A 25,346-nucleotide genomic window follows, 5' to 3' on the forward strand; every position below is an offset into this window, starting at 1 on the left:
CGCCTAGTCACCGGCTGATTCGTCTAAACTTAAGCTGATTCGCTTAAATACAGGCTGAGTTGTCTGATTATTGGCTGATTCGCCTAATTACCGGCTGATTCGTCGGGTTATTGACTGAGTCGTCAATTCTGCGGCTGATTCGCCCAGACACTGGAGATATTAATTATATCGATGCCGTTTAGGGATTGATTCATTCCTATCGACTGAGATTCGATATAATTACCTATATCCAGACATCGGGATCCCTAGGTTAGAGTGAGTCGAGTCTGAGATGACGCGTCAGTAGAGTCGAGTCTGAGACGACGCGTCGGTTGAGTTGAGTCTGATACGACATGTAGATTTACATTGTTATATCATTCGTGATTATTGAATGCTTGATATTGATTTATGTTTCTGATTTGATACAGGTTAAGAATATTTCTTATATGCTTTCGTATATGCTTTTATATGATTGCATGTGTACATTGTTTATACTGGGATATTTATATCTCACCGGAGTTATCCGGCTGTTGTCTTGTTTTGTATGTGTGCATGACAACATGTGGGGCTGGATCAGGGTCAAGAAGAGGATGAGAGAAGATTAGTTAGCGTGGAGATCCGGGCTTCGAAGCAGCATAGGGTTGGACACTTGATATTAGTTGTTAAACCTAAGTTGATTAAATGTATGTGGTACAGGACTTGTACTTCTATACTGAGATGTATATATGTTTTATGTCACTACGTTCCGCTTTGTATTTAAAAAAAAATAAAAAAAATAAAAAATTAGACCCTGTTTTATAATTGATTAATTAGTCCCCAATGATGATTAAGAACATGATTAGCGTCCGGGTCCCCGCAAGTTATCAAGGATAAGCGAATTTTGGGGACGAAATTCAAGTTAAGGGGGAGAGATTGTAACGTCCCGAAAATCTAAAGGTCCACACGAACCACATGCATGCAATTATTAAATTCTTGTGTAATTAATTGTTTTAATTGCATTAATTAATTATGTTGTGTATATTGACATGTTTAAAATATATTTTTCTATATGGTTGCATTAAAATGTATTTTAAAAGTTATTTCGAGTTGCGATCGAGGAATAAAGACCGATGACTGAAAAATGAAAAATGTTTTTATTAAATAATTGTTTTTAATTATTTAAAATATGATTGATAATTTTATTATTTTGTAAAATAAGGGGTTTTGAGGTGATTTTATACGTCGGTACGTAAATTTTATCGGTGTTGGATTTTCAACAAAAATGCGAACATTTTGGCAACCCGGCTAGTAAATTCACAAACTTATTCAAGAAAAATTATTTTAGATATTTTAATTAAAAACTAATGACTAAATGGGCCTAATTACCTTCTTAATGGGCCTAAGCTTGGTTAGTGTTTTAATTATCTATTTAAAGTGCAATTCCACCCCATTAATCCCTACAACTACACGTCCCACTTCCCCCAACAAATCAAAATCTCCCTTGCAAAATTTACACGGCACACACAAGGAGATTGGAAGGAAAAAGCATCAAGTTTGCTAGAGTTTTCAAGCCGTCATTCTTCAAATCGTCAACGATAATTAGTGCGTTTTACACGCAAAGGCACGTCATATTCTTCCTTTACTCATCATCACACCATATAATGAAATTTTTATGAATTTGCATGAAAACAAGTAATACAACCCTTTAATTTCGTAGCCATGCATATAGGTGTTCTAAATCCTTGCTTTTTGGTTCCAAAAATATGTTTTTATGAGTTAGAAGGGGCTGCCTTGAATAGGACATGATCAAGGATGGTTTTACATGAAATATAGATCCTTAAAACACAACCAAAACGTTGCAGCAAATCAGGGAAAACGAAGCTGGAACCAGAAATCTGTCAAAGAGTATGTAAGGCACGGTTTTGGGGACTTGGTTGCTTGGCTTGTGTTCGGTTTAACCATGGCTGGGCTAGAGTCACGTGAGGTGTCAAGGGAGAGTCGTAGCCACACTAGACTCAAGACCAGGGGCTGGGGAGGAGTCAAGCTAGGACTCCACCCGAGAGAGAGAAAATGGGATGTGAAGGTTTCAGAAGCTGGTGCAGGGAGAAGGGGCTCGGCCAGGGGGCTTGGGCTGGGCTAGGGTCCTTAGGGTCCTATGAGAGTGCTTGGGGGGCTGGTTCAAGGGGTGGCTTGATGCTTGGGTGGCTAGCACCAGAAAACGTGAGGGTTGCATCATAGAGTCACGCAAAGGTAGTTGCCCTCTTTAGGTGGCTTGTGAGCTGGTCTAGGGGCTTGGGCTGGTCTAGACAGGGTCCAGGGAAGGTTAGGGTCAGGTTGGCTTGGTGGTGGCTTAGCTGGAAGAGTCCTAGGCTAACTAAGAGTCCTATAGCAACTATGATACACACTTACACACATGCATGCAATAGGGTCACGGGCAGGGGGTTTTTGAGAGGGCTAGGGATGGTTCTTTGGGCTGGGCTTGGTCAGGAGGGTGCCTAGGTGGGTTGGCTCGGGTTTGGCTCGAGGTGGCTTGGGCGTGTCTCAAGTAAATTGGGAGATGGCTCAGGTTGTTCGCCAATGGGACAATATTTCGAATTTAATAGGGAAAATTGAATCCATTGGTCCACGGGGGTGGATCATGACTTGGAAGGGTAGGATAAATAATAAAATGCTATGTTTAAAGTCTAGGATCAAAATAACGAGTTTTGGATTTATTTGAGATTTAATTGCCTCACGAAACGCTAACTAACGAATTAATTGAAACGCCTAGGATTTTGCTTAATAAAATCAGGGAAAATTATATTTAAGCTCAAATAATTATTAAAAGTCTAAGTTTTTAATTTGTGAATTTTATATTAAGGTTTGGTTTAATTCGTGATTAAAACCCATTAATATGTTATATTTAGATAATAAATTAAAAGTCCTCGATTAATGCTAAATAAAAATATGAGAAAATTCATGTAAGCTTAAATAATTATTTGGGACATGTGAGAGTCAATGGAATTAAGAAAAAGTCAAAAACATGAAATTTTACGTCCAGTGTAAAACGATCATTTTACAACTAGAAATTAGTAAACGTCATGCCATTGTCCTGAATGTTGTTTTATATTCTAATATGATTATTTCACACGTTTATGAATTTTAATATGTTAAATTATGATTCTTAAATGTTCATGTATATATTATGTTAAAATGTTATTTTTAAAACGTTTATGGATTTTACGATTTAACATGAACATTTAAAAGACATGTTGCATGCTTGGTTTAAAAGAAAAAAGTTATATGCATGTTTAAATTTTATAAAGTGATGAGAATATGAAACGTTGAAGAAAGTGAAGTAATTGTGACTAATACGATTATATGTTGGAGATATCGTGAGGGTTATGGTCCTAGTGGGAGCCCAACGATCGTGTTTCCTTGAAAAATGTTGAGTGGTTTTACGATGTTACAGTATGGGATATATTTTTCAAATATTATTTTTAGGTTTAGTAAAATGTTGGATGATTTTATGCTAAATTATTTCCTTTGATTTTCAGATTATAGTTGGTTGATTAATTTAAAAATGATGTCAAACATATTTTATGGTTCGGCCGATGCTAAGTGATGTTTTTTTATAAAAAAAATTTCTAGCACTTTTTAAGTAAAACGAATAAGCAGACATTTCAACTAAACCTCAAATCAGTTGTGTTAACAAAATATTTATTTTATACATTGATAATCCAATTATAATGTCATGTATGCGACATCAATTCAACAACTAAGGCACATCGACACATAATTTCAATCAAATCAATCAGACATATATCATATGATACAGATACCTATGGTATGTTATTCGGTCGCAACATACCTCAATTCTTCGTTTCCAGTCGATGTAGCTTAAAGGTTTCAGTATAGAAACTCTATCTACATCAATAACACATTTATTTCAATCTATAATTTCATTCAAAATCAACAATATAAGTTTCAAGATATTTGAAACTTTGAAAATTCATATCAAATTGAAATCATATCATCATTAAATTTCGACTTCAAATTTAGTTTCTTGTCGGTTATCCTACTAAATATATGAATCTCGACTTAAAATATACGCTATTCCAGCATTTCACTAATTAAACCTGCTGAAACCAAAAGAATCTCACCTCAAAAGGAAACTCTCGACGCGAGGATTTGTTTCACGTTTGGATAACGTTTCTATGTAGATTCGAACGATAGAAATCGATTATGGGCTATATTTTCAAATATTATTTTTAGGTTTAGTAAAATGTTGGATGATTTTATGCTAAATTATTTCCTTTGATTTTCAAATTATAGTTGGTTGCTTTATTTAAAAATGATGTCAAACATATTTTATGGTTCGGCCGATGCTATGTGATGTTTTTTTTAAAAAAAAATTCTAGCACTTTTTAAGTAAAACGAATAAGCAGACGTTTCAACTAAACCTCAAATCAGCCGTGACTTCCTCCAGAACTACCATCTCCGGTCTTCTTATAACCTGAAGTACCTGTCATTGTGCACACAAAGACAACAACAGCCTCCCTTGGGGGCGAGCAAAGCTCCGTATGGAACAACCATCATATATACAACAGATATCTACACAATGATATATGATATGAAATGCATGTATGTCGTGGAGATATCAGGTCAAATGCCCATCCATTGAGCATATATCAGAATCAATCGAATCACTATCAAATCAATGCTCGAGCTAGCACACCGGCCTCAATCAAGGATACTCTATGATAGCGTCGACAAAGTGCCATCAAATCACAAATCTCAATCAATCATCAAGGCCACAAATGACTATGATTTAAGGGTGGTCACATTGTGAATATATGATAGCAAACATATTTTTGAAAATAACCGATAATTATTGTATGTATGGCTGTCTTGGAGCCTTGGATGGAACATACATAAGTATGCATGTGTCTAATCAACAAAAGCCCAAATACAAAACAAGAAAAGGAACCACAACAGTAAATATCTTGGGAGTTTGTGATCGGGAAATGAGATTCATTTATACATTAACTGGTTGGGAAGGATCTGTCGCAAGGGTTCTTCGAGATGCAATTCATCGAAAAAATGAGTTTAAAGTACCAAGAGGCCAGATGTACATTTTTTACTCATTTCTTACAATTCAAATAGTACATTGAATATAATTCTTGTCTTTTGCTTTACTTAACATCATTTTTCATGTCATAACAAAAATGGCAGGTCGATATTACCTATGTGACAATGGATATGATAATGTAGAAGGTTTTCTGACGCCATATAGGAAAGTGCGATACCACAGGGATGCATGGGGAAATGGTTCCATTCGTCCACAAAATTACAAAAAATTCTTCAATGCACAGCACTGCTCTGCGCGGAATGTAATAGAAAGAGCATTTGGATTATTGTAAGGAGATGGGCCATCTTGCGAAGTCCATCGTTTTACCCATTGAAAGTTCAAAACCGAATTATCATGACATGCATTCTAATACATAATTTCATTCGATCGTAAATGCCAGATGATCCTCTCCTAGAAGCTTAGGATGCATGTGTTGGTACCACTAATGATACTGAAGATGCTTTCATTGAAAATATCGAGTCCTCTCCGACTTGGGATATGTGGCGAGAAAATTTAGCAATGTCGATGTATTCTCATTCTTGATACATGTTTCCGTATTGATATGTTATTAAGCCTACAGTCTTGAACGTTTAGATGTTTTGATGCCATAAATTGTATTCCTCGAACAAGTGTTTTTTTTCTTGACTTTCAATATGGATATTCGATTTTCCTGTTTTGCTCCATGAATGTATTGATTTTCCTATTATTTGTGATTTCTCATTTTCTTACTCGTTTTATTATTTTTATGTTACAGTTAAAGCATTGTACTTAGCTATAAGTCACGGTTGGAAGATCAAGAATGGATTTCGAATTGGTTATTTGAGTTTTTTAGAAGATGCCATGAAGAAAACCTTCCCGAGTACAGATTTGCGGGCCAATCCCCATATCAATTCAAAAATTCATGTGTGGAAAAAGTCTCATGGTACATTGATGACATTGCTAAGCAAGAGCAGAATAGGTTGGAATGAAACTAAAAAAATGATTGATGCCACAAATGAAGCATGGGAACCCCTTGAGAAGGTAAATAGTAAAGACTTTTCATTAAGCTTCAAAGTATACTTTTGTTCATTCTCTAGTACCAAACTAATCAGCACTCACTTCCTCTATGGAGATGACACTGTGATGTTGTAGTTTATGTCATGAACATATATATCTACCATGCTACTATGATTGCACAAGTTTTTTTGTGCTATATATGACTTAGTTTTCATTCATTTGTCCGCACAGATTGACAGCAGCGTCCATGGGATGCGGTACAGGTCTTGGCCATTTTATATTGATTGGTGTGAGATTTTTGGAAGTGATCGTGCAACTGGAGAACAATCTGAGAGCTTTGTTGATGCCGTACAGGAAGATGCCTTAAACTTAGGGAACACTGATGGTGTTGCAGTGGATGTGGGGTTGGAAAAGTTGTTTGATGGGTTTGAGGACAATGCTGATTCAATTTTGGTCTCAGCCCCAATATTTTCTGTTGCAACAATAGGAAAGAAATTGATAGGCAAAAAACGCATACGAAGTGCTGAAATAGAAGATCGTATTGTCGATGCCATGAACAACTTCAGTGACATGACAAATATTAGCATAGAAGACCTCTCAAAAAAAAATTGGATATGACCCTGTTGCTACTAAAGATGTGTTCGGTGCTATGGGTACAATTTCAGGGATGACAATAAATGAGAAGGTTTTTGTAGCTGACAAGTTAGTGGAGAATCCAAAGAAATTGACATTTTTCTTCAGTTTACCCGACGAGGCTCAAAACTCTTTGGTCAAGCAAATATTAAAAAAATAGTGAGTTGTATATCTTTTTCTTAGACCATGTATTAATCTTTTATTTCAGACCAATTATGTTTTGAAAAACATGGTTGAGAACAAAGATTTATTTTGTTTTGCCTGTGGGTTTTTTCATAGATTTGTCAATCTACATTCCATACTTTAGTTATTAACTTATTTATTTAATATGTGATGTTTTGAATTAGACTTTGTTGTTTGGTATCTTTTTGTTTAAATTTTTTTAAATGTATTTAATTTAATGTTAAATGTTAATTAAATACATACATATATACAAATATATAGATACATATATACACACACACAAATATATATATATATATATATATATATATATATATATAAATATATACCGTAATTTAAGAATTGAGATATGCAATTGCAAGATCTTGATAACAATGAAATGTAAAGTTTTTATGGTAGAGTTAATTTTGTCATTACAATCCAATATATAATTTAATCACTATTGTTAAAATCATACCAAACATTTAATATATTATCTTATCATTATACTTATCCTTGATTTATCTTTATACTATATATCCTTCGCTTATCATATTCTATGAATCAAACTATACCTAAATATTATCGAAAATTAAAGATCCGCGAGATCGAAAAAATATGAATAAAAAATATTGAGAAAGCAATCCAACAAAAAAGTTGAAGTGAAATTCAAACCAATTTTTTTTAAGTGGAAAGATTTGTATCACAAGTAACTAGTTTTTCATCCATGCGATGCACGGACAATTATTTTATCTAATTGATTATTAAAATTAGTATATATGATAATTTGTTTACTTTCTCTATAACTTGACTTTTTATCAAAGTGAAATGTTTATTGTTTTCATATACATATAGATCTTAACAATGAAATACTGAATAAAAGAGTCATTTTTGTATTTTGGCTGAAAATTAATATCACGCTTGTATTAGACAATGAATGACATGACATAATGTGTTTATCAATTATATTGTATTCACATATAAATTTATGTGCCATGTAGAAAACAATAACTGTAACAAAATAAAATGATAAACATGATACAAACTTTTAATGTGGTTTAATTTCAATAAATAATCTAAATTAAAATACAAATAAACTAAATGGATTATAGATCATACAATTAGAAAACAAAAAGAAATTATAAATTTTGAAAAACTTCCTTAAATATAACATTTATTGTTGAATTTTTTGGGTTGCTATCAATATCACATATCAAAAATTTTAGACTCTTAGGATTCATAACTCTGGATACAGCAACGTACGACTGACCATGACTAAAAACAGAGTTATTTAAAAAAAGTCCTATATGAGACAATGATTGCCCCTGACTTTTGTTGATTATCATTGAATATAATACAATCAAAGAATACTGAACTATCTTTGTTGAAATTTAAAAGGAAGCCTTAGATAAGAAGGCGTCAATGATATTCTTGGAATAAACACTTTATGACATGCATTACTTCCAATAAGAAATTTTCCTTCCAAACATGGTTTCCGAGCCTTGTCACGATCAATCTAGTGTCATTGCATAATTCAAGAGAATGATCTATATTGGAGATAAAGTACTAATTCTGAAAGAAACATTTATAATGATAACTCACAAGATAAATTTATTCAAGTATAAAAAAATAGTAATCGGTATTTAATATAAATTTATTTAACATGGATTTTTAATAATAGCCTACTAACAACTCCATAATCAATTTTGGCCTTGAACTAATTTAACAAACAAAATTTGCCTGTTAAGTATGTCAAATTCCATACATATATTTTAATTCTAAATATGTTAATTAACAATTTTTTCTTGTTTATATTATTTTGTATGAATAAAAAAATAATAAAAATGATAGTTTATATTAAATTGACTTACGATTATTTTTTAATAATCTATAATAATTTGAGAATTGTTGGTCAAAGATTAAAGTTAATATATTGAAGAAAAAAATGATTTTATACTATCATTGAAATAAATATATTAGATGTCAAAAATAAAACCAAATTAAAAATAGTTCATCTAAATATAGATGAAATTTTTTAATTATATAACTATACATCTATATATATGTGTCATTAATTTTTAATTAATAAAATAATTTCAGCGGAGCACAATTTTTGAAACATGTTTCAAAATTTCAGAATTCATATTTAAATTTTGAATAATAATTTGAATTTGGTTTATAATTTCCAGAATGAAATTTTATTTCTGGATTTGAAATTTGAAAATTTAATTTGGTTTGTAATTTCTAAGAAAGATTCAATTTTCAAGCAGTTATACATACAGACATTAATATACAGTTTTAATAATGAATTAAATATTTTTAGACATTTATTATAATATATATTACCACATTTTTCGTTTATTTCTTTTTTTAGAATGTCATTTAGGTGGGAACTTACTAAATTTAGCAACAACTCTGTTTATATATATATATATATATATATATATATATATATACAACCAACCAATTTTATTTTTAGAAAATTTAAAAAAACTAATTAAATATTGTATTTCTTTTTAGTAAGTAATTTGGGCAGTAAATGACTTAAAATAGCAAAAATTATTTTCGGATGATTTACCTCATGAGTGATACTGGACATCACAATCATTTTTATTTTAAATTTATTTATACGGTTTTTATTTAAACTGATTGATATAATTAATGCAAAAATTTTAATATAGTTTACTTTTTTAATATAGTTTAATTTTAATTTGAGTAAAAAAATTTAAAACATATAATACATAAATTACATTTAAAATAATATAAAAATTAATTAAATTCGAAATTGAATTAAATGAATTGATATAATCAATGCATACAATAATCGAAGCGGTCATTTATTGCAGTGCACGTATGTCAATATTGATGATAAAACTTTTTTTTTTTAGAAATGATATTTTGACGGAAAATTACTATTTTTGACAAAACTCTGCTTTTATATATATATATATATATATATATATATATATATATATATATATATATAGATCGATGGGAACGTGCTATTTGATTCTGGCTGAACTTTTGTACCCCTCCCTCAGCTTTTAACGTCACTCATTCATTCATTTGTTTGTTTGTTTGTTTCTCGTAAAGAATAGCCATAATAATTATTTTTTAGTGGACAAGAAATCTCTTTCCCCGAGGTTAAACCAAGTTTCTAGAGACAGCTTTGATTTTTTTTTTTTAAATTTTTTTTTGCAAAAGTTATACATTAATATTAGACTAATTATCAGACAAAATGTGTATGTATTATTCTTATTATTTTAAATTTGTTCAGAATTTTACATTTTTGTTGGGATCGTAATAATTCCTCAGATTTGACTTTTTGCACACACATCAAAATGGACTTTTAGAAAAAAAAATTCGGTTTACATTAGAGACAAAAAGAGTCGAACATAAATTTTTAGTCATATAATAGCAATGATTATTTTATTAAATATATTAAAATATAATAACGATAATCTTTTAATTTAGTTATTTTAATATGAATATTAATAATTTTAAATCGATTAAAAATGAAAATATTGCACTCATACGTTCGTTCTTTTTCCTGTAAATTCGGTGGTTTATGTTATCAAATTCATGTTTAATCATTTACTTTCCATTTTTGATAATACATCAACATAAAATAAATGTCAAAATCGAAAAAAAATCTAAAATTAAAATTATATTTTGATCCTATTTTAAATATAAATTAAATAAATTATATTTACATAACAAGTGTGTACGTGCATTAGTGAGAGCACCTGCATTGATGTGTGTTATAACACCTACCACCTCATCAAAAATCGTAGGGTCCACATACCACATACACATTATATTAACACATCTATCCTCTCACATTCATTTTAACATTCACACTCTGTTGGAAGCGTTATGTATTTGAGAGAAAAAACACAAGAACTTTTAATCTATTTTATTTCTTGTTCTCACGCTTCTGCGTGAATTACCTAGCCATATATTTATACTAAAATAATATCTAATCCTATCTAAGTTTTATTTAAACTGAAGAGTCCTACTCTTATCTAGAAACTAACAAAACATGAGATTGATTTAAATAACTAGGACTCTTTGTTGTCATCCAACAGCCTCCCTTAAATCAAGCTCATCAGACTTCATCACACCGAGCATCTTCTTGCATATGGAGAAAATCTCGTATTTCAATGGTTTTGTAAAAATGTCAGCGACTTGTTCTTCGGTCCTGCAAAACTCAAGTGTTATCTCTTCTTTGTTCACCAAATCTCTGATGTAGTGAAACTTGATTTCAATGTGTTTGCTTCTTCCGTGAAAAACTGGATTTTTGGCCAGGGCTATAGCTGACTTGCTATCGCATTTGATAGTAGTTGGATGTTCTTGCTTATGTTGTAACTCGGCAAGCATTTGTCTCAACCAAATTGTTTGTGTGGCACAATTTGTTGCTGCTATGTATTCAGCTTCTGCTGTTGACAAGGCAATCACTTGTTGTTTCTTTGATGACCAACGAAAAAATCCGGATCCTAACTGGAAAGCATAGCCGGAAGTACTCTTTCGTTGTTCAGTGTCACCACCCCAATCACTATCAGTATATCCCACGAGCTGAAAGCTATCAGACATAGAGTAGAGTATTCCATCATCCATAGTCCCCTTTATATATCTCAAAATTCTCTTTGCTGCTTGTAAATGAGATTGCTTTGGATTCTCCGTATACCTACTTATGATTCCCACACTATACACAATGTCTGGTCTGGTTGAAGTTAAGTAACGTAGACTTCCAACCAATTTCTTGAAATATGATGAATTTACTAGTTCACCAGTACCTTCATTGGTCAATTTGAGTCTTTCTTCCATTGGAGTGCGGATGTGTTTACAATTAGACATTCTGAATCTGTTAAGAATTTCTTTAGCATACCTCTTCTGAGAGATAAATATTCCTCTCTCTGATTGTGTAACTTCAATGCCAAGAAAATAAGACATGAGGCCCATATCTGTCATCTCAAACTCTTTTATCATCCCCTTCCTGAAGTTTGCAATCATCTCTTGACTATCTCCGGTGAAGATAAGATCATCGACATACAAGCAGACAATTAATATTTTGTTGTCTTTTCCAATCTTGATATATAGTGTATGCTCAGAAGGACATTTACTAAAGTTTTGTTGCATGAAATACGTGTTGATTCTTGCATACCAAGCTCTAGGGGCTTGCTTAAGCCCATATAAAGCCTTTTGCAATTTATACACCATATTTTCTTGTCCTTTCTTGACATATCCGTCAAGTTGATTCACATATACTTCCTCCTTAAGTATGCCGTTGAGAAATGCAGACTGGACATCCATTTGATAAATTTCCCATTGATGTTCAGCTGCTAAAGATATGATCATTCTAACAGTGTCTAGTCGAGCAACTGGTGAAAAAACTTCGAAATAGTCTATCCCTGGTTTTTGTTTGTACCCTTTGGCTACTAATCTAGCCTTGTACTTGTCAATTTCTCCGGTTGACTTGTATTTAGTTTTATATACCCACTTCATACCTATAGGCTTCTTTCCTTTTGGAAGATTTGTTAGTTCCCAAGTACCGTTTCTCTCAATTGCATGCATCTCCTTGTCCATTGCGTGAATCCAATTTTGTGCACTTGACGCTTCAGCATAGGATGTTGGATCACAGTCTGCAAAAAGGGCAAAGTTGATGATTTCATCATCAGAGGCATCATTGTCGTTTGATATGATGCAATCTTGTAGTCGAGCTGGTAAGATTTTTTCTCGCTGTGGACGATCAGGTACTGTCGCTGTGATAGGTTGTTCACTTGATTCTTCATTTTGTGTGTGGGATGCACCAGCACTCTGATAAGATTTATTGTCAACCATCACAAATTGAAAATTATTTTCTTCTTCAGTGCTCCACTGCCATGCATCATTTTCATCAAAAGTGACGTCTCGACTAACAATTATCTTTTGTGTAGCGGGGTTATACAACCGATAGCCTTTGGTCACATTATTGTAGCCGAGAAATATGCACTTTTCGCCTTTAGCATCAAGTTTCTTTCTCAACTCCTTAGGTACGTGTGCATATGCCACACATCCAAACACACGAAAATGTGCAACACTAGGAGGTCTTCCGTTCCACATCTCGTATGGAGTTTTAAACTGGAGGGTCTTCGTTGGACATCTATTCAAGATGTATGTTGCACATGCAACTGCTTCTGCCCAAAAATTGCTTTGGTATATGTTTAGCTTGCAACATACAACGAACCATGTCCATAATAGTGCGGTTTTTCCTTTCTGCAACTCCGTTTTGTTGAGGTGTGTATCTAGTAGTTAGCTGATGCTTGATGCCAATTTGTTTGAACAATTTATCTCCAACCATATATTCAGAGCCTTGATCTGTCCGAAGGGTTTTAATTTTTAGTCCACTCTGTCTTTCTACATAAGCTTTGAATTGCTTAAAAATATCAAGAGTCTCTGATTTGTTTTTGAGAAAATAGATCCAAGTCTTTCTACTGAAATCATCGATGAATGTGATAAGGTACCTATATCCTTGGTTTGAAGAAACCTCAAAGGGACCACAAAGATCAGAGTGAACTAGCTCCAGCGGCTTTTTGGCTCTCCAAGATTGTCCTGAAGGAAATTCCTTACGGCACTTCTTTCCAACAACACAAGTTTTGCATATATTTCAGGAGGTGTGATGAGAGGTAGTCCATACACCATTTGTTTACGACTGAGAACGTTCAAGCTGTCGAAGTTCACGTGCCCAAATCTCCAATGCCATAACCATGATAGATCTTGAACCGATGTGCTAAAACAAGAAATATCATATTTAAGAGTCAAAGGAAAAAGTCGATTCGGAGTCATTTTTACCTTTGCTATCAAACCATATTTTTTGTCTCGTATAGTGCAGTTCCCTTCATTGATATTGATGGCATAACCTCGTTCGGACAACTGTCCTATACTGAGAAGATTCTGGTGAAGACCAGGAACATAGTATACATCTGTGATTAATGTCTTTGATCCATCCTTTGCAATTATGTTGATTTCTCCTTTCCCTGAAACAGGAATCCTCGTGTTGTTCCCAAATTTTACTTCTGACCGAACTGTTTCATCCAGTTTTGTGAGTAGTTCTTGTCGTCCACACATATGATTGCTGCACCCTGTGTCTAAAAACCAAATATTTTTCTGATCTTCTACTGCAATATCACATGTGAATAGCATGGCTTTTTCAGATTCATCACAATAATTCATTTCTTTTGTGGTATTATCTCTCTGCACATGTTCATTAATTTTTTTTGTGCATTGAGATTTGTAGTGACCATATTTTTGACACTTGAAGCATTTAATATGAGATTTGTCCTTCTCTTTACCATTGTTTCTCTCTGTTCCTTTGACAAATTTATCGTTGTTCCTTTTATTGACTTGTCTATGGGAACTTGGTTGTCCTTTGAAGTATTTTGCTTTATCGATCGTCAACTGACTTTGTAAAGCTTCCTCAATTGTCTTCTCAGATTTTTCTTTAAGACGCTGTTCATGTGCCAAAAGAGAACCCATCAACTCGTCAACTGACATAATTGATAAATCCTTGGATTCTTCTATGGCTGTTACGATATACTCGAACTGTATGGTCAGAGAACGGAGGACTTTCTCAACTATCTGTTGTGGAGTAAACTTCTCGCCATTGGCTTTCATCTGGTTGACTAACGCTAGCATCCTTGTGAAGAAATCCGAGATCGTTTCTGTTTTTTCCATTTGAAGAAGTTCAAATTGTCTTCTTAAAGTTTGAAGGCGAATCTTTTGAACTTTCTCCACACCCTTATAGGACATTAAAAGAGTGTCCCATGCATCTTTTGCTGTCTTGGCTGTTGCAATTTTTTCAAAGTTGTTTGAATCAACAGCTTGGAAGATGATCAATAAAGCTTTTCGATCTTTCTTCCGATTTTCTTGCAATATGCTTTGGTCGCCTCTTGATAATGTTTCTACATTGTCTGGTTCTATGAATCCTTCTTTGATGATGTCCAAGATCTCTTGGTATCCAAATAGTACCTCCATCTGAATCTTCCAATGTTCAAAGTTCTTTCCAATAAGCTTTGGAATTTGGGTTTGAAAGAAATCGCTGTTGGAAGCCATCAAGTAAGGATAACTCTGTGAGAAGAATTATTTATCACTCCTGGAATTTCTTCTCACAATTTTTGTAAAATCCTGAAGCTCTGATACCAGATGTTGGAAGCGTTATGTATTTGAGAGAAAAAACACAAGAACTTTTAATCTATTTTATTTCTTGTTCTCACGCTTCTGCGTGAATTACCTAGCCATATATATTTATACTAAAATAATATCTAATCCTATCTAAGTTTTATTTAAACTGAAGAGTCCTACTCTTATCTAGAAACTAACAAAACATGAGATTGATTTAAATAACTAGGACTCTTTGTTGTCATCCAACACACTCATTATTTGTAGGTCTGTTGTCCACTCATTCATCTTAGAGTAGGTCTCGTGTGAGACCGTCTCACGGATCACAATCTGTGAGACGGGTCAACCCTACCCATATTCACAATAAAAAGTAATACTCTTAGTATAAAAAGTAATACATTTTCATGGATTATCCAAATAAAAATCCTTCTCACAAAATACGACCCGTGAGACCATCTCACACAAATTTTTGCCATCATCTTATTCTTACTTTAAATTAAATAAATTCAATTTCAAATTTTTTAAGAAATTTAAATTATGATTATTTTATATTAATATAATTTGTTTTTATGTATTTTGTACGTAAAATAATTTAATTTTGAGTAGGTCTCATATGAGATCGTCTCACAGATCGTAATCTGTGAGACGGGTCAACCCTACTCATATTCACAATAAAAGTAATACTTTTAACATAAAAAGTAATACTTTTGTATGGATGATCCAAATAAAAAATCCGTCTCACAAATACTATCCATAAGAATGTTTCACGCAAGTTTTTGCCATGAGTGTAAACCACTCTCCCCTCAAATGCTAAACTCTCTCCATCAAGAACTCCTCTCTTCCCTACGGCCTCTCTCTCACACACAAAAATAGTATACACAAATATCTGCAAATATCTTTTCTTTTTTACACAGATTTTGCGTAACATCTTTATGTGTTAATAGTACAGTGTAGTTGTGTAAATATCAGAGAGAAAGAGAGAGAAGGGGTTTCTTTATGTGCACATATATGGCGAGGTACAGTGGGATCCAAGCAATGGAGGTGGTACCCGTGGAGGAATGGGTGGGACCGGGCGGCGAAACAGGGCTTGAAGGTCTGTTGCATTTCATTTTCATCTGAATTTCGCTTGAATTTGAGTCCCATTTTTCTGGATTCGGCTTGAGGTTTCGTAACTTTGATTGAGTTGAGGTGGGTTTTTCCTTGAATGCAGAATCTATGTGGCGATTAGGTTTTGGTGGTGGGTCCGATTCATACCCCGAGAGGCCTGATGAGCCCGTTTGTATCTATTACTTGAAGACTGGGTTCTGTGGATACGGCAATTGGTGCAGGTTCAATCATCCCCGTGATCGTAGCGTGGTAAAATCATCGGGTTTCTAGATTTAGTGAGTTATTGTGATTTTTCGATGCACGATTGCTGTGAACTTTGGAGAAAAGGCTGGAGTTTATCAAGTTTTAAATTTTATTATTATGGTTTCGGTAAAACTCGAAGCTTTATATGTACTTGGTTCTTGTTTTGATGAAATCGACTGGGAATAGTATCAGCTTTAGGATGATTACGTCAATAGCTTGACGGGCTTTGCAAATATTTTATTGCAATTTGAGTTAAAAATTAATTCTTTATGGTTTTGTTGGAGTTTATGCTCCATAGATTAGATAGAAGTGGAATAAATTGGAAAAGAGACATTTACATTTCCACGATGGCAGTAATCTGGTGCACGTGTACTGTTGAATTTAAATTTGATATGATTTTGGGCAGAAGTGTAACCTTTCTTGTTTTAACGAAGTATATCTGCTGTATGCTAAGAAAAAATGGGAAAAATTTACGTTTTAGATGATCTCATAAACTGATAAAAATATTTCTGTTTTACTAACCATAGGCAGTGGGAACTTTGAGTGCCGGTGGACGTGAATTCCCCGAACGTTTTGGGCAACCTGTCTGTCAGGTATATAATTACTTATGTTTCTTGGGCTTTAGAATCTCTGCGAACGTTCATGTAAAAAATGTTTAATCCTTCTTCAGTATAAATTTACATGCCTACTTCTATAGGAATAATTTGGTACAATATGTAGATTGTTATGTGGTATACACTATACAGCACAAAGTTCTAACTAGTAAGGGCTCAATATTACCTTTTGAACTTGAGTTTTTCGTTGCTTGTTTGATGCTGTATGAGCATCAATTTTTTGATGGTGCTTCTTAATGATTAATTTGTCATCTTGTTGGTTTTAGAAGTGCGAGTCTCTGTTTGTTTATTTTGCATTCATCCTTTTCCTTGCATGTAAAAACGGGTAACTGAAAGAAGGTTCTCATTTTGGCAAGTTCTTAACATTATTTAAGTCTGCAGAATTGGGAAGATCTGTTTACTGACGACCTATAATTAATTGAGTTATGCTATATGAGGTAGTTTTGTAATCTCAAAAGCAATGTGTAACCGTGTGTGTAATCCTTGTTGTACATGTATCTTACTTCTCATTACTGCATTTATTAAGGACTCTACAGTTCTGACTCCCGCTCAAATACTTGGTGTTGGCAAAAGATGCATGTTTTAGACACAACTTTAAGTAATTTGTTAATTGCCTCATCTATTTTGGGAGGCTAAGCTTTTCCTTATTGATCGATGGTGCTTCGTCTGCTCGCTGTTTGTATTATTTCCCTTTGTTTTATTTGGCTTATGTTCAAATATAATAAGCTGATTTTTGTTGTTTTCTGATCTTCAAAATTAATTTTGTAAGTCTGTCTCCCGTATATGAAGATTTAAATGCTGTGTAAAATGTTAGAATCTACAACGCACGCATGGGAGATTCTGTCATCGAATTTCAAAATTTCCTTTTTTAAACAACCAAATTTTGTATTGCTAACCATTTATTCATTCTCTCTTTGTTTTTTCTATTGTTTGTGGAGTAAAAAATATTAATTTCTTAGTTAATTCAAGCTGGAACATTTAATTACTTCTGTTGCAGTAGCGAGTAAGGAGGTCATGTTATAATTCTCCAAGGTTTAGTTCCTTACTAACTTGAATCAGCTATACAAGTAAAAGACGCAAGTTTATTTTTTTCTCTCTTATATTTCGTCTGTCACCATCCTAGGTTTATATCTTTCAGATTGACTATGTTTTGCTCAATAATTTCTGCAGAGAAATGTGTCACGCCGTGTTTTGTCCATCTGTGTTTTTGTGTTGTTTCCTATGACATTGATTCTATAAACAACCAAAAAAGGGCTAATTCTATTTAATAATTTAATAAGATCATACTATCTTGAATGTAAATTTCATGATTCCCAATTTTGCTCTGACATCTGAAGTGGCCTTTACAGTTATCAGGTCACATCCTTTAAACATTTGTGCTGCAGTTAGCAATCAGCACTTACTTCATTACAACTTGCTATTCTGTCATCAATGGAACTGCTTTTTGCTGTTCTATAATTCTATCCTTTTCATCAAGTAATCTGCTTTCCTTTCTGTTGAGCACCAATCTTCCCTCTTATGCATACAGTAATTTGATTGGTGAAATGATAAATACTACACTGTTTGCACCAATTTTGTAGTACTACATGCGGACTGGAATGTGTAAATTTGGTGCTTCCTGCAAGTATGACCATCCAAAGCATGGTGCCGAATCACCAGCCCCATTGACTCTGAATTTTTACGGATATCCCTTGAAGCCGGTATGCCACTCTGAAATTTTTCATCATGTTCATGTTTCTACCCTTTTTTTTGTTTTCATTTTACATAATATTCTCAAAAAATCGAGCTCTCATGTTGTCCTTGTTGCAGGGCGAAAATGAATGCTCATATTATGTTAAAACAGGGCAGTGCAAGTTTGGTGTCACTTGTAAATTTGATCATCCTCAGCCATCTGGGATACATGTGCCACCTCAAGCCCCTGTCCCTGGGGCTTTGGCTGCCTCTGCAGCCATGCTCGCACCTGCTGTTTATCCAACCATGCAGTCTCCTCTCCAATCTTCTCAACAATATGGGTTAATATCCAGCAACTGGCCCATTGCCAGACCAACTGTGCTTTCAGGTTCTTATGTTCCTGGGAATTATGGCCCCTTGCTCGTTTCCCCAGGAGTTGTTCCTGTTCCTGGTTGGACCCCCTATCCGGTAGGTGCGGATGAAGCTTGTTGTTTAATCTGAAGAATGTTTTGATGCTTGTATTTTACATTAACATGTACAAGTACATTGGTATAGGCGTCAGTTAGTCCTGTGGCCTCGCCAAGTACTCAACCTACCAGTGGTGCAGGCCCAGTTTATGGGTTAGCACCGTTATATCCTTCAGCGACCGCATATGCAGGACCATATCTTTCTGTAACTTCTTCTGGTGGCCTCTCAAGAAGTAGTCTAGAGGAACATGCCTTTGCAGAAAGACCTGGCCAACTAGAATGTCGGTACTATTTAAGGAACGGGCATTGTAGATTTGGGCCTACATGTAAGTATCACCATCCACCAGAATGGAATGCACCAAAAACAGATTTCGTGCTTAGTCTGATAGGTCTGCCTTTACGCACAGTAAGATTTAACTCTGTTTAATCTTTCCTCATTATGTTCACTCAATCTTTATCATCGTGCACAATCCCAAACTGCTACCTGTACGCCTTTTCTGTGGTCTCTTGTTTATATGCTCTTCTGTTTCATCTTGCTGACCTTTCTCATAATCGTTCGTTTTGATTTCAGGGTGCATTAATCTGCTCTCATTACGCCCAAAATGGAGTATGCAAATTTGGTCCATCGTGCAAATTCGACCACCCAATGAGCATTTTGAGTTACAGTCCATCGAGATCAACTCTGACCGATGTGCCTGTTGCTCCTTACCCAGTGGGATCCACAAACGCAAATTTGGCTCCATCATCGTCCTCATCAGACTTGAGGCCCGAAATTCTTTCTGGTTCAAGAAAAGACGGGTTTCCATCACAAGTGTCTTCGACAAACAGTTCAAGTTCTTCAGTTGGTTCAATATTATCTAAGAGTGACCCCCTTCCCCAATCTAGTGTTCCTGGTGGCAGTAACCCAAGTCAGGGAAGCAAGGTTCACACCTCGAGCTGAAAATAATTATCAACTCGTCACATTATCTGTTGCCTCCCTTTGAAACCATATATAGGTCTTTGCATATATTTTCTGCAAGATGAATCATCTGTGTTCTTGATACAACCACATGGCCACCATTATCATTTCGAATAAATCTATACAGCCCCTCGAGTCTCGAGAGATCTTGCAACACCTTAGCCTTTTCACTAGCCTTTTGAATAACAACAAACCGTGCAACTTCCCATTTAGGTATTTGCATTGCATCACTGCCCAAATTTTGGATCCAGTTGTCTCTATCTATGCTCTCCTTTTCGGAATGAAAATGATACGACTTGGCTCACCATTATTTACCATGATTTAACTGTAACCGCGCCGCGCCCGCCTTTCATTCCCTCGGAAGAATTGACAGGGTATGAACACGAAGGCGTTCCTGTTCCACCCCTTCTTTTTGCCTGGGGTTTTGTTGTGGAAAGCAATTATAAACCAAGAATTACAGGGCAATTTAACACTGCCTGTTTATACAAGTTACGTAGTGTTATTTTGTGGAGTATGAATTGACTGGATGCTTCTTTTCCCTTCATCTTTTTTTTAAATAAATAAATGATCACAATACATGAAGGATTTGTAGAAGGTCTTGATTATTTTTAGTAATGTTCATCAAAAGGTTTATTTGTTTATTTTTGGAAATATATATTTTATTTTCCCTTATCCTATGGCAACAAAGACGGTGACCTATAGATCAAGGGCTGATGAGATGTTACCCAAGGCACTACCGTTGGGGTCCAATATTTTTTTTTTTTGTTTTTTTGTCATGTGAGACTCGTTCGAATGACCTAAAATATTGGCATTGGAGAAAATATGTTTAGGATAGATGGTAAGAACTCAACCTAAACTAGGGAAATCGGACGTTTCTTTTTCTGTTTGGATCAATCCGTGAACGATAGATTGTAAATTATTAATTGATAACGTTCTAACATTTCTTGATTATAGCAAAGTGACGAACTATCAAATGGATGAGGTTGAATAAACTTTTTAGTGTGGTGGGCGCTATAGGCCTTTCACGAGGTCAGATTCTCTTGTTGATAAAAGGTACACTTGATGATGCACTCGGTACAATTGATAACGAGATGCCGCACTTATTTGTTCCAAAATTCTTTGTGTGAGTTGACAAAATATAGATGTGTTGAAAATAAAGAGTTGAAATTATTGAATGTTGAAAATAAGAATTATAAACATGGAAAATTAGTGTGTGATGATGTATTTATTTTTGGATTATTTCCAAAAAATTCTATAAATAAGTCTCTCAATTTGTGAAGAAAAACACAATTGAGTAGACAAAATTTTATAAAGTGTGTAGTTTAATATATCTTGTTATTATATAAAAAGAGTCTATGACACCTCATTATAATAACGTGATGTGATTATATTATTACATTGCTTATATATTTTAGTGTGTTACTGTTTATGTATTGTATATATTTTGAATAATATCATGTTATTATATAAAAGGAGTATATAACACCTCATTATAATAATGTGATGTGATTATTTAACTGTTTATATATTTTTATTGTGTTATATAATAATTAAATATATATTTGTATAATATCACTGTATCATATTCATTATAATATTGTGATTTGATATTCATAATTATTTAAACATAATTAACATTATTTACATCATATTATTACCACAAAATTTACATATACATACATTCTTTTTTTAAGATTTTGTAACGGTCATAAACGGCTAGTTTTTACCTTATAAATATGATTTTATAAACACATTCAATCACTCAAAAGTACTTTTCCTCCCTAAAAATTTTTTTCATCAAAATTTTCGAAGAAGAAGAAGATGCTCTTTCAAGGTTATTTTGTATAATTATTTTGGTTATTATACTCAATAGTCTTGTATTTATCGGAGAATATCCGCCTCGCGTTTTTTCTTTATTTTTAAGAATGCTTATACTTATAATTTATCAGTTGTTTTTTATTACTATATTAATAGATTTAGAACTTAATTAATAAAATGCATTGTTATATTTCTAGTACAACTATGTCAAATTTGGCAAAGCTCGAATTTGTTGCACTCGACATTATGGGAAAAAATTATATGCCATGGACTCTCGATGTAGAAATGCATCTTGAGTCATTGAGTCTAAGTGGAGCATTAAAGAAAATGATATTTGTTAGAACATTTTATGTTCGCAATCTTACTTGATGTTGATGTTAACAAAACCTTTTATTTTGTTACTAATAAACTTACCTAAGTGTGCAGTTAGCTAAACGTAACTGAAAATTTTTGAAGAATGCAAACTGAAAGTACCAACTGATTAATCAAATTAAACCAATTCAACTGATTGTCCAGATGATAGGTGGTTCAGCAGAAGACCTTCAGAAACCTGGTCAGCTGATGAAGAGTTCAACTGATGAAGAGCTCAGCTAACCTGTAATGACCCGAATCCTTGTTTTGAATTAAGTATTAATTAAGAGATAATTAATGAGTGGTTAATTAAGTATTATTAAGAAATTGATAAATCAAGATCAAGCTGTTGGGATCTGCCGAATTTTAAATGGATAACCCGATCTAATTCAGATTTCATTATCTCGAGAAATCCAACTAGACAAGTGAGATTCTGACACGTGGCAGATAAGATTGATTTGGATTTTCTGAAATAGTCCAAATGCAGCCTATAATGGAAGCCGAATTCTTTTGTTTCCTTCACCGCATTCTTCAGAGAGAGTTCTAGCCATACCTTAGTTTCTAGCCAGTTTCTAGGGCACTTTGGTGTCGAGAAGTTTCGGAGCTAGTATCGACTCGAGGAGAGTTCGGTGAACTGAGATCGAGACATCATCAGCGGGCTGACGACAGATGCAGGTATAATACTAAATCCTTAGATAGTGATTTAAGGATCATTAGGGAGAACTTGTAGCATGTTTGATCTAGTTTGATAGTGATTTCATTTTGTTGGTATTGTCTAGGTTCAGAGCTTTCTGTTAGATTGTTTTAGTGAGGTATGTACTGACTGAGATATCCAAGCGTAGTATACACACTTATATGCTGCATATTTATTTGTTGCATGATACATGTTTTACTGCTTTGACATATTATGCATGACATATCGTGTTGAGCATGATATCTTTTGAGATATAGCCTCGTTTGTGGGGCTGCTCAGCCCTATTCTGTATTGTGGACGATGGGACGTCGAGAGCTACAGTGTCCGAAGGGACCTGCGGGCTCTGATGACCTGGACATTGTAGGTCCACGTCTTGATGATGAGTGTGAGAGCCAAAACATGCCTAGGGCAGATCAGAGACTACACACTCAGACGCCTCTAGACTAAGCATGAGATTCTTGACTTGATCCTTGATATCCGAGCATATTGCATTTTGCATGCATCATATCAATTTGTGTACTCGTACATTCTCGTATTGGGCGATTGTCGCTCACGTCTTTGATTTCATCTTGGGCACTTCATCCACGGGGTAGGTCTTAGGTTGGACAGTTCAAACGACTAAAGCAGTGGCTAGAGCAGTTGGGTTTTCGGTGGTGATCCAATGGAGGTTTTCTGTGGTTTATCGTTTTCGCGTTCAGAATTATGTTTTCGTTATGGTTGTATTAATGTTTAAGAATGTTGTTATTGTTTTGTTTTCGTTTGGGTTGTAAGATGATTAAGTGTTTGGTTTCCGCTGTTTAATTGTTGTTATTAAGATTAATGTTGTATGTTTATTAGCCTGTTTAGTAGTGGCTCGGGTAAGGGCGCTACATTTGGTGGTATCAGAGCATACAAAGATTTTTGGGACATTAGTAATTCTGTTTTGAGGATTTAGAGGTTGATTTTGGTTTCCTTTCGGATGTGAGAAGATGGAAGCAGTTATGGAAGTGTGGGACATGGCCATTATGGTGACGATGAGGCTGGCCGAGAACATCGTCGTAGAGATCGTGACGGAAGGCTTCACTGAGATCATGATGAAAGGAGACGTATGAATCATGTCAACATTATGGATTTCATGAAGATTGGACCTACACCGTTGACCAGAGATGAGAATGCTGATGTTGCTGAAGCTTGAGTTGATATCATGGAGCAGTGTTTTCAAGTTTTGCACTATGACGAGGATGAGAAGATGGAGGTAGCCGATTTCATGATCCAAGGAAAAGCTCGTAAATGGTGGAAACCTGTTTCTGCCATTCTAGTTCAGCAGCATGGCGGATTCGTTGGGAACATTTCCGTCAAGCCTTCATCAATCATCACTTTCCGCCAGCTCTTCGCCAGGCGAAGGAAATGGAACTGTTGACCAGTAAGCAAGGAGATTCGAACATTGAGGATTATCAAAAGCGTTTTATGGATCTGTTGTCGTACGCTCCTCACATCAGTGAGAATTCTGCAGCAAAATATTCTCACTTTTTGAATTGTTTGAACCAGGAGATTTTTGATCGGGTTTCTGTCTGTGATGATCCTACTTCGTACGAAGGATTAGTGAATCGTTTTCGTCAAGCCGAGATCAGTATTGCTAGGAGGAAGGCTATGCAAGCTAGAAAAAGTTCTAGTTCGTTGGGACCAAGGGGTCAGTCTTTCAAGAAGTCTGCATCTTCTTCTTCTTCTTCTGGTTCTGGAGGGGTGCACAACTTTGGCAGGAAAAAGATGCAATGTGGCCACTGCGGAGGCAATCACCCGACGGAGAATTGTCGAAGAGCAACAAGTGCTTGTTTCAATTGTGGTGGTTTTGGTCTCATGAAGAGTAATTGCCCTAATTGGAGAATCAGAGTGGAGGCGGAGGTTCTATGACAGGGTCTTACAGTGGAAAATAGTCTGAGGTCACTGTGCAACAGAAAGGTTTTCCTGCTCAAAGTTCTCGTCGTGGAGGAATATCGCAAGGATCTCAGCAACGCCCACGAGTTCAGGGGCAAGTGTTTGCCCTAAACCAAGAACAAGCTGAGGAGCATAACGAGAGAGTCATTGCATGTAATTTTCTTTTATGTGGTATTTCTGCATATGTATCAATTGACATTGGCGCATCGCATTCATTCATATCATCGATGTTTGTTAAGAAGCATAAAATATCCTACGTGTCATTAGATGTTTTGATGTCGATGGGACAAGAGGTTTTAGCTAAGCGACTTGTAGTAGAGTGTTTGCTAGAGTTTGAGGGAAAATACTTTCTGCCAATTTGATGATATTGGCTATGGAATATTTCGATTGTATTATGGGAATCGACCTTTTGACTAAGTATAGAGCGAGTGTAGATTGTTATCAACGTCTCGTTCAGTTTCGTCCAGAAGAAGACGAGAATTGGTTCTTCTTC

General features: G+C 34.6%; 2 protein-coding genes across 4 annotated transcripts; both read left to right on the forward strand.

Moving 5' to 3' along the window:
- Positions 1 to 5,897: 5,897 nt before the first annotated feature.
- LOC140833370 (uncharacterized) lies at positions 5,898 to 6,836 on the forward strand. The gene is made up of 2 exons (XM_073197730.1): positions 5,898 to 6,088; positions 6,296 to 6,836. The coding sequence occupies exons 1-2, from the start codon at positions 5,909 to 5,911 to the stop codon at positions 6,680 to 6,682; spliced, it is 567 nt and encodes a 188-aa protein (XP_073053831.1). The 5' UTR covers positions 5,898 to 5,908; the 3' UTR covers positions 6,683 to 6,836.
- Positions 6,837 to 15,826: 8,990 nt separating this feature from the next.
- Positions 15,827 to 20,686, forward strand: LOC140833869 (zinc finger CCCH domain-containing protein 32-like). 3 transcript variants are annotated; one of them, XM_073198349.1, is made up of 7 exons: positions 15,827 to 16,109; positions 16,227 to 16,372; positions 16,894 to 16,959; positions 18,561 to 18,680; positions 18,790 to 19,119; positions 19,207 to 19,444; positions 19,690 to 20,686. In XM_073198349.1, exons 1-7 carry the CDS (start codon positions 16,013 to 16,015, stop codon positions 19,977 to 19,979), a joined length of 1,287 nt encoding a protein of 428 aa, XP_073054450.1. In that variant the 5' UTR covers positions 15,827 to 16,012; the 3' UTR covers positions 19,980 to 20,686. The 3 variants fall into 3 exon arrangements, with proteins under 3 accessions (XP_073054450.1, XP_073054449.1, XP_073054448.1); XM_073198347.1 differs by having other exon boundaries at positions 15,828 to 16,109; positions 19,207 to 19,524; XM_073198348.1 differs by lacking the exon at positions 16,894 to 16,959 and having other exon boundaries at positions 19,207 to 19,524.
- Positions 20,687 to 25,346: the final 4,660 nt, after the last annotated feature.

Source organism: Primulina eburnea, chromosome 6, assembly GCF_022965805.1.
Source record: "Primulina eburnea isolate SZY01 chromosome 6, ASM2296580v1, whole genome shotgun sequence".
NCBI lineage: Eukaryota > Viridiplantae > Streptophyta > Magnoliopsida > Lamiales > Gesneriaceae > Primulina > Primulina eburnea.

Coding starts and splice junctions, on each gene's coding strand:
- LOC140833370 (XM_073197730.1), top strand. CDS start 5,909: ATGAAGAAAACCTTCCCGAGTACAGATTTGCGGGCCAATCCCCATATC. Junction 6,089..6,295: donor CATGGGAACCCCTTGAGAAG/GTAAATAGTAAA, acceptor TTGTCCGCACAG/ATTGACAGCAGCGTCCATGG.
- LOC140833869 (XM_073198347.1), top strand. CDS start 16,013: ATGTGCACATATATGGCGAGGTACAGTGGGATCCAAGCAATGGAGGTG. Junction 19,120..19,206: donor CTGGTTGGACCCCCTATCCG/GTAGGTGCGGAT, acceptor ACATTGGTATAG/GCGTCAGTTAGTCCTGTGGC. Junction 19,525..19,689: donor TAGGTCTGCCTTTACGCACA/GTAAGATTTAAC, acceptor TTTTGATTTCAG/GGTGCATTAATCTGCTCTCA.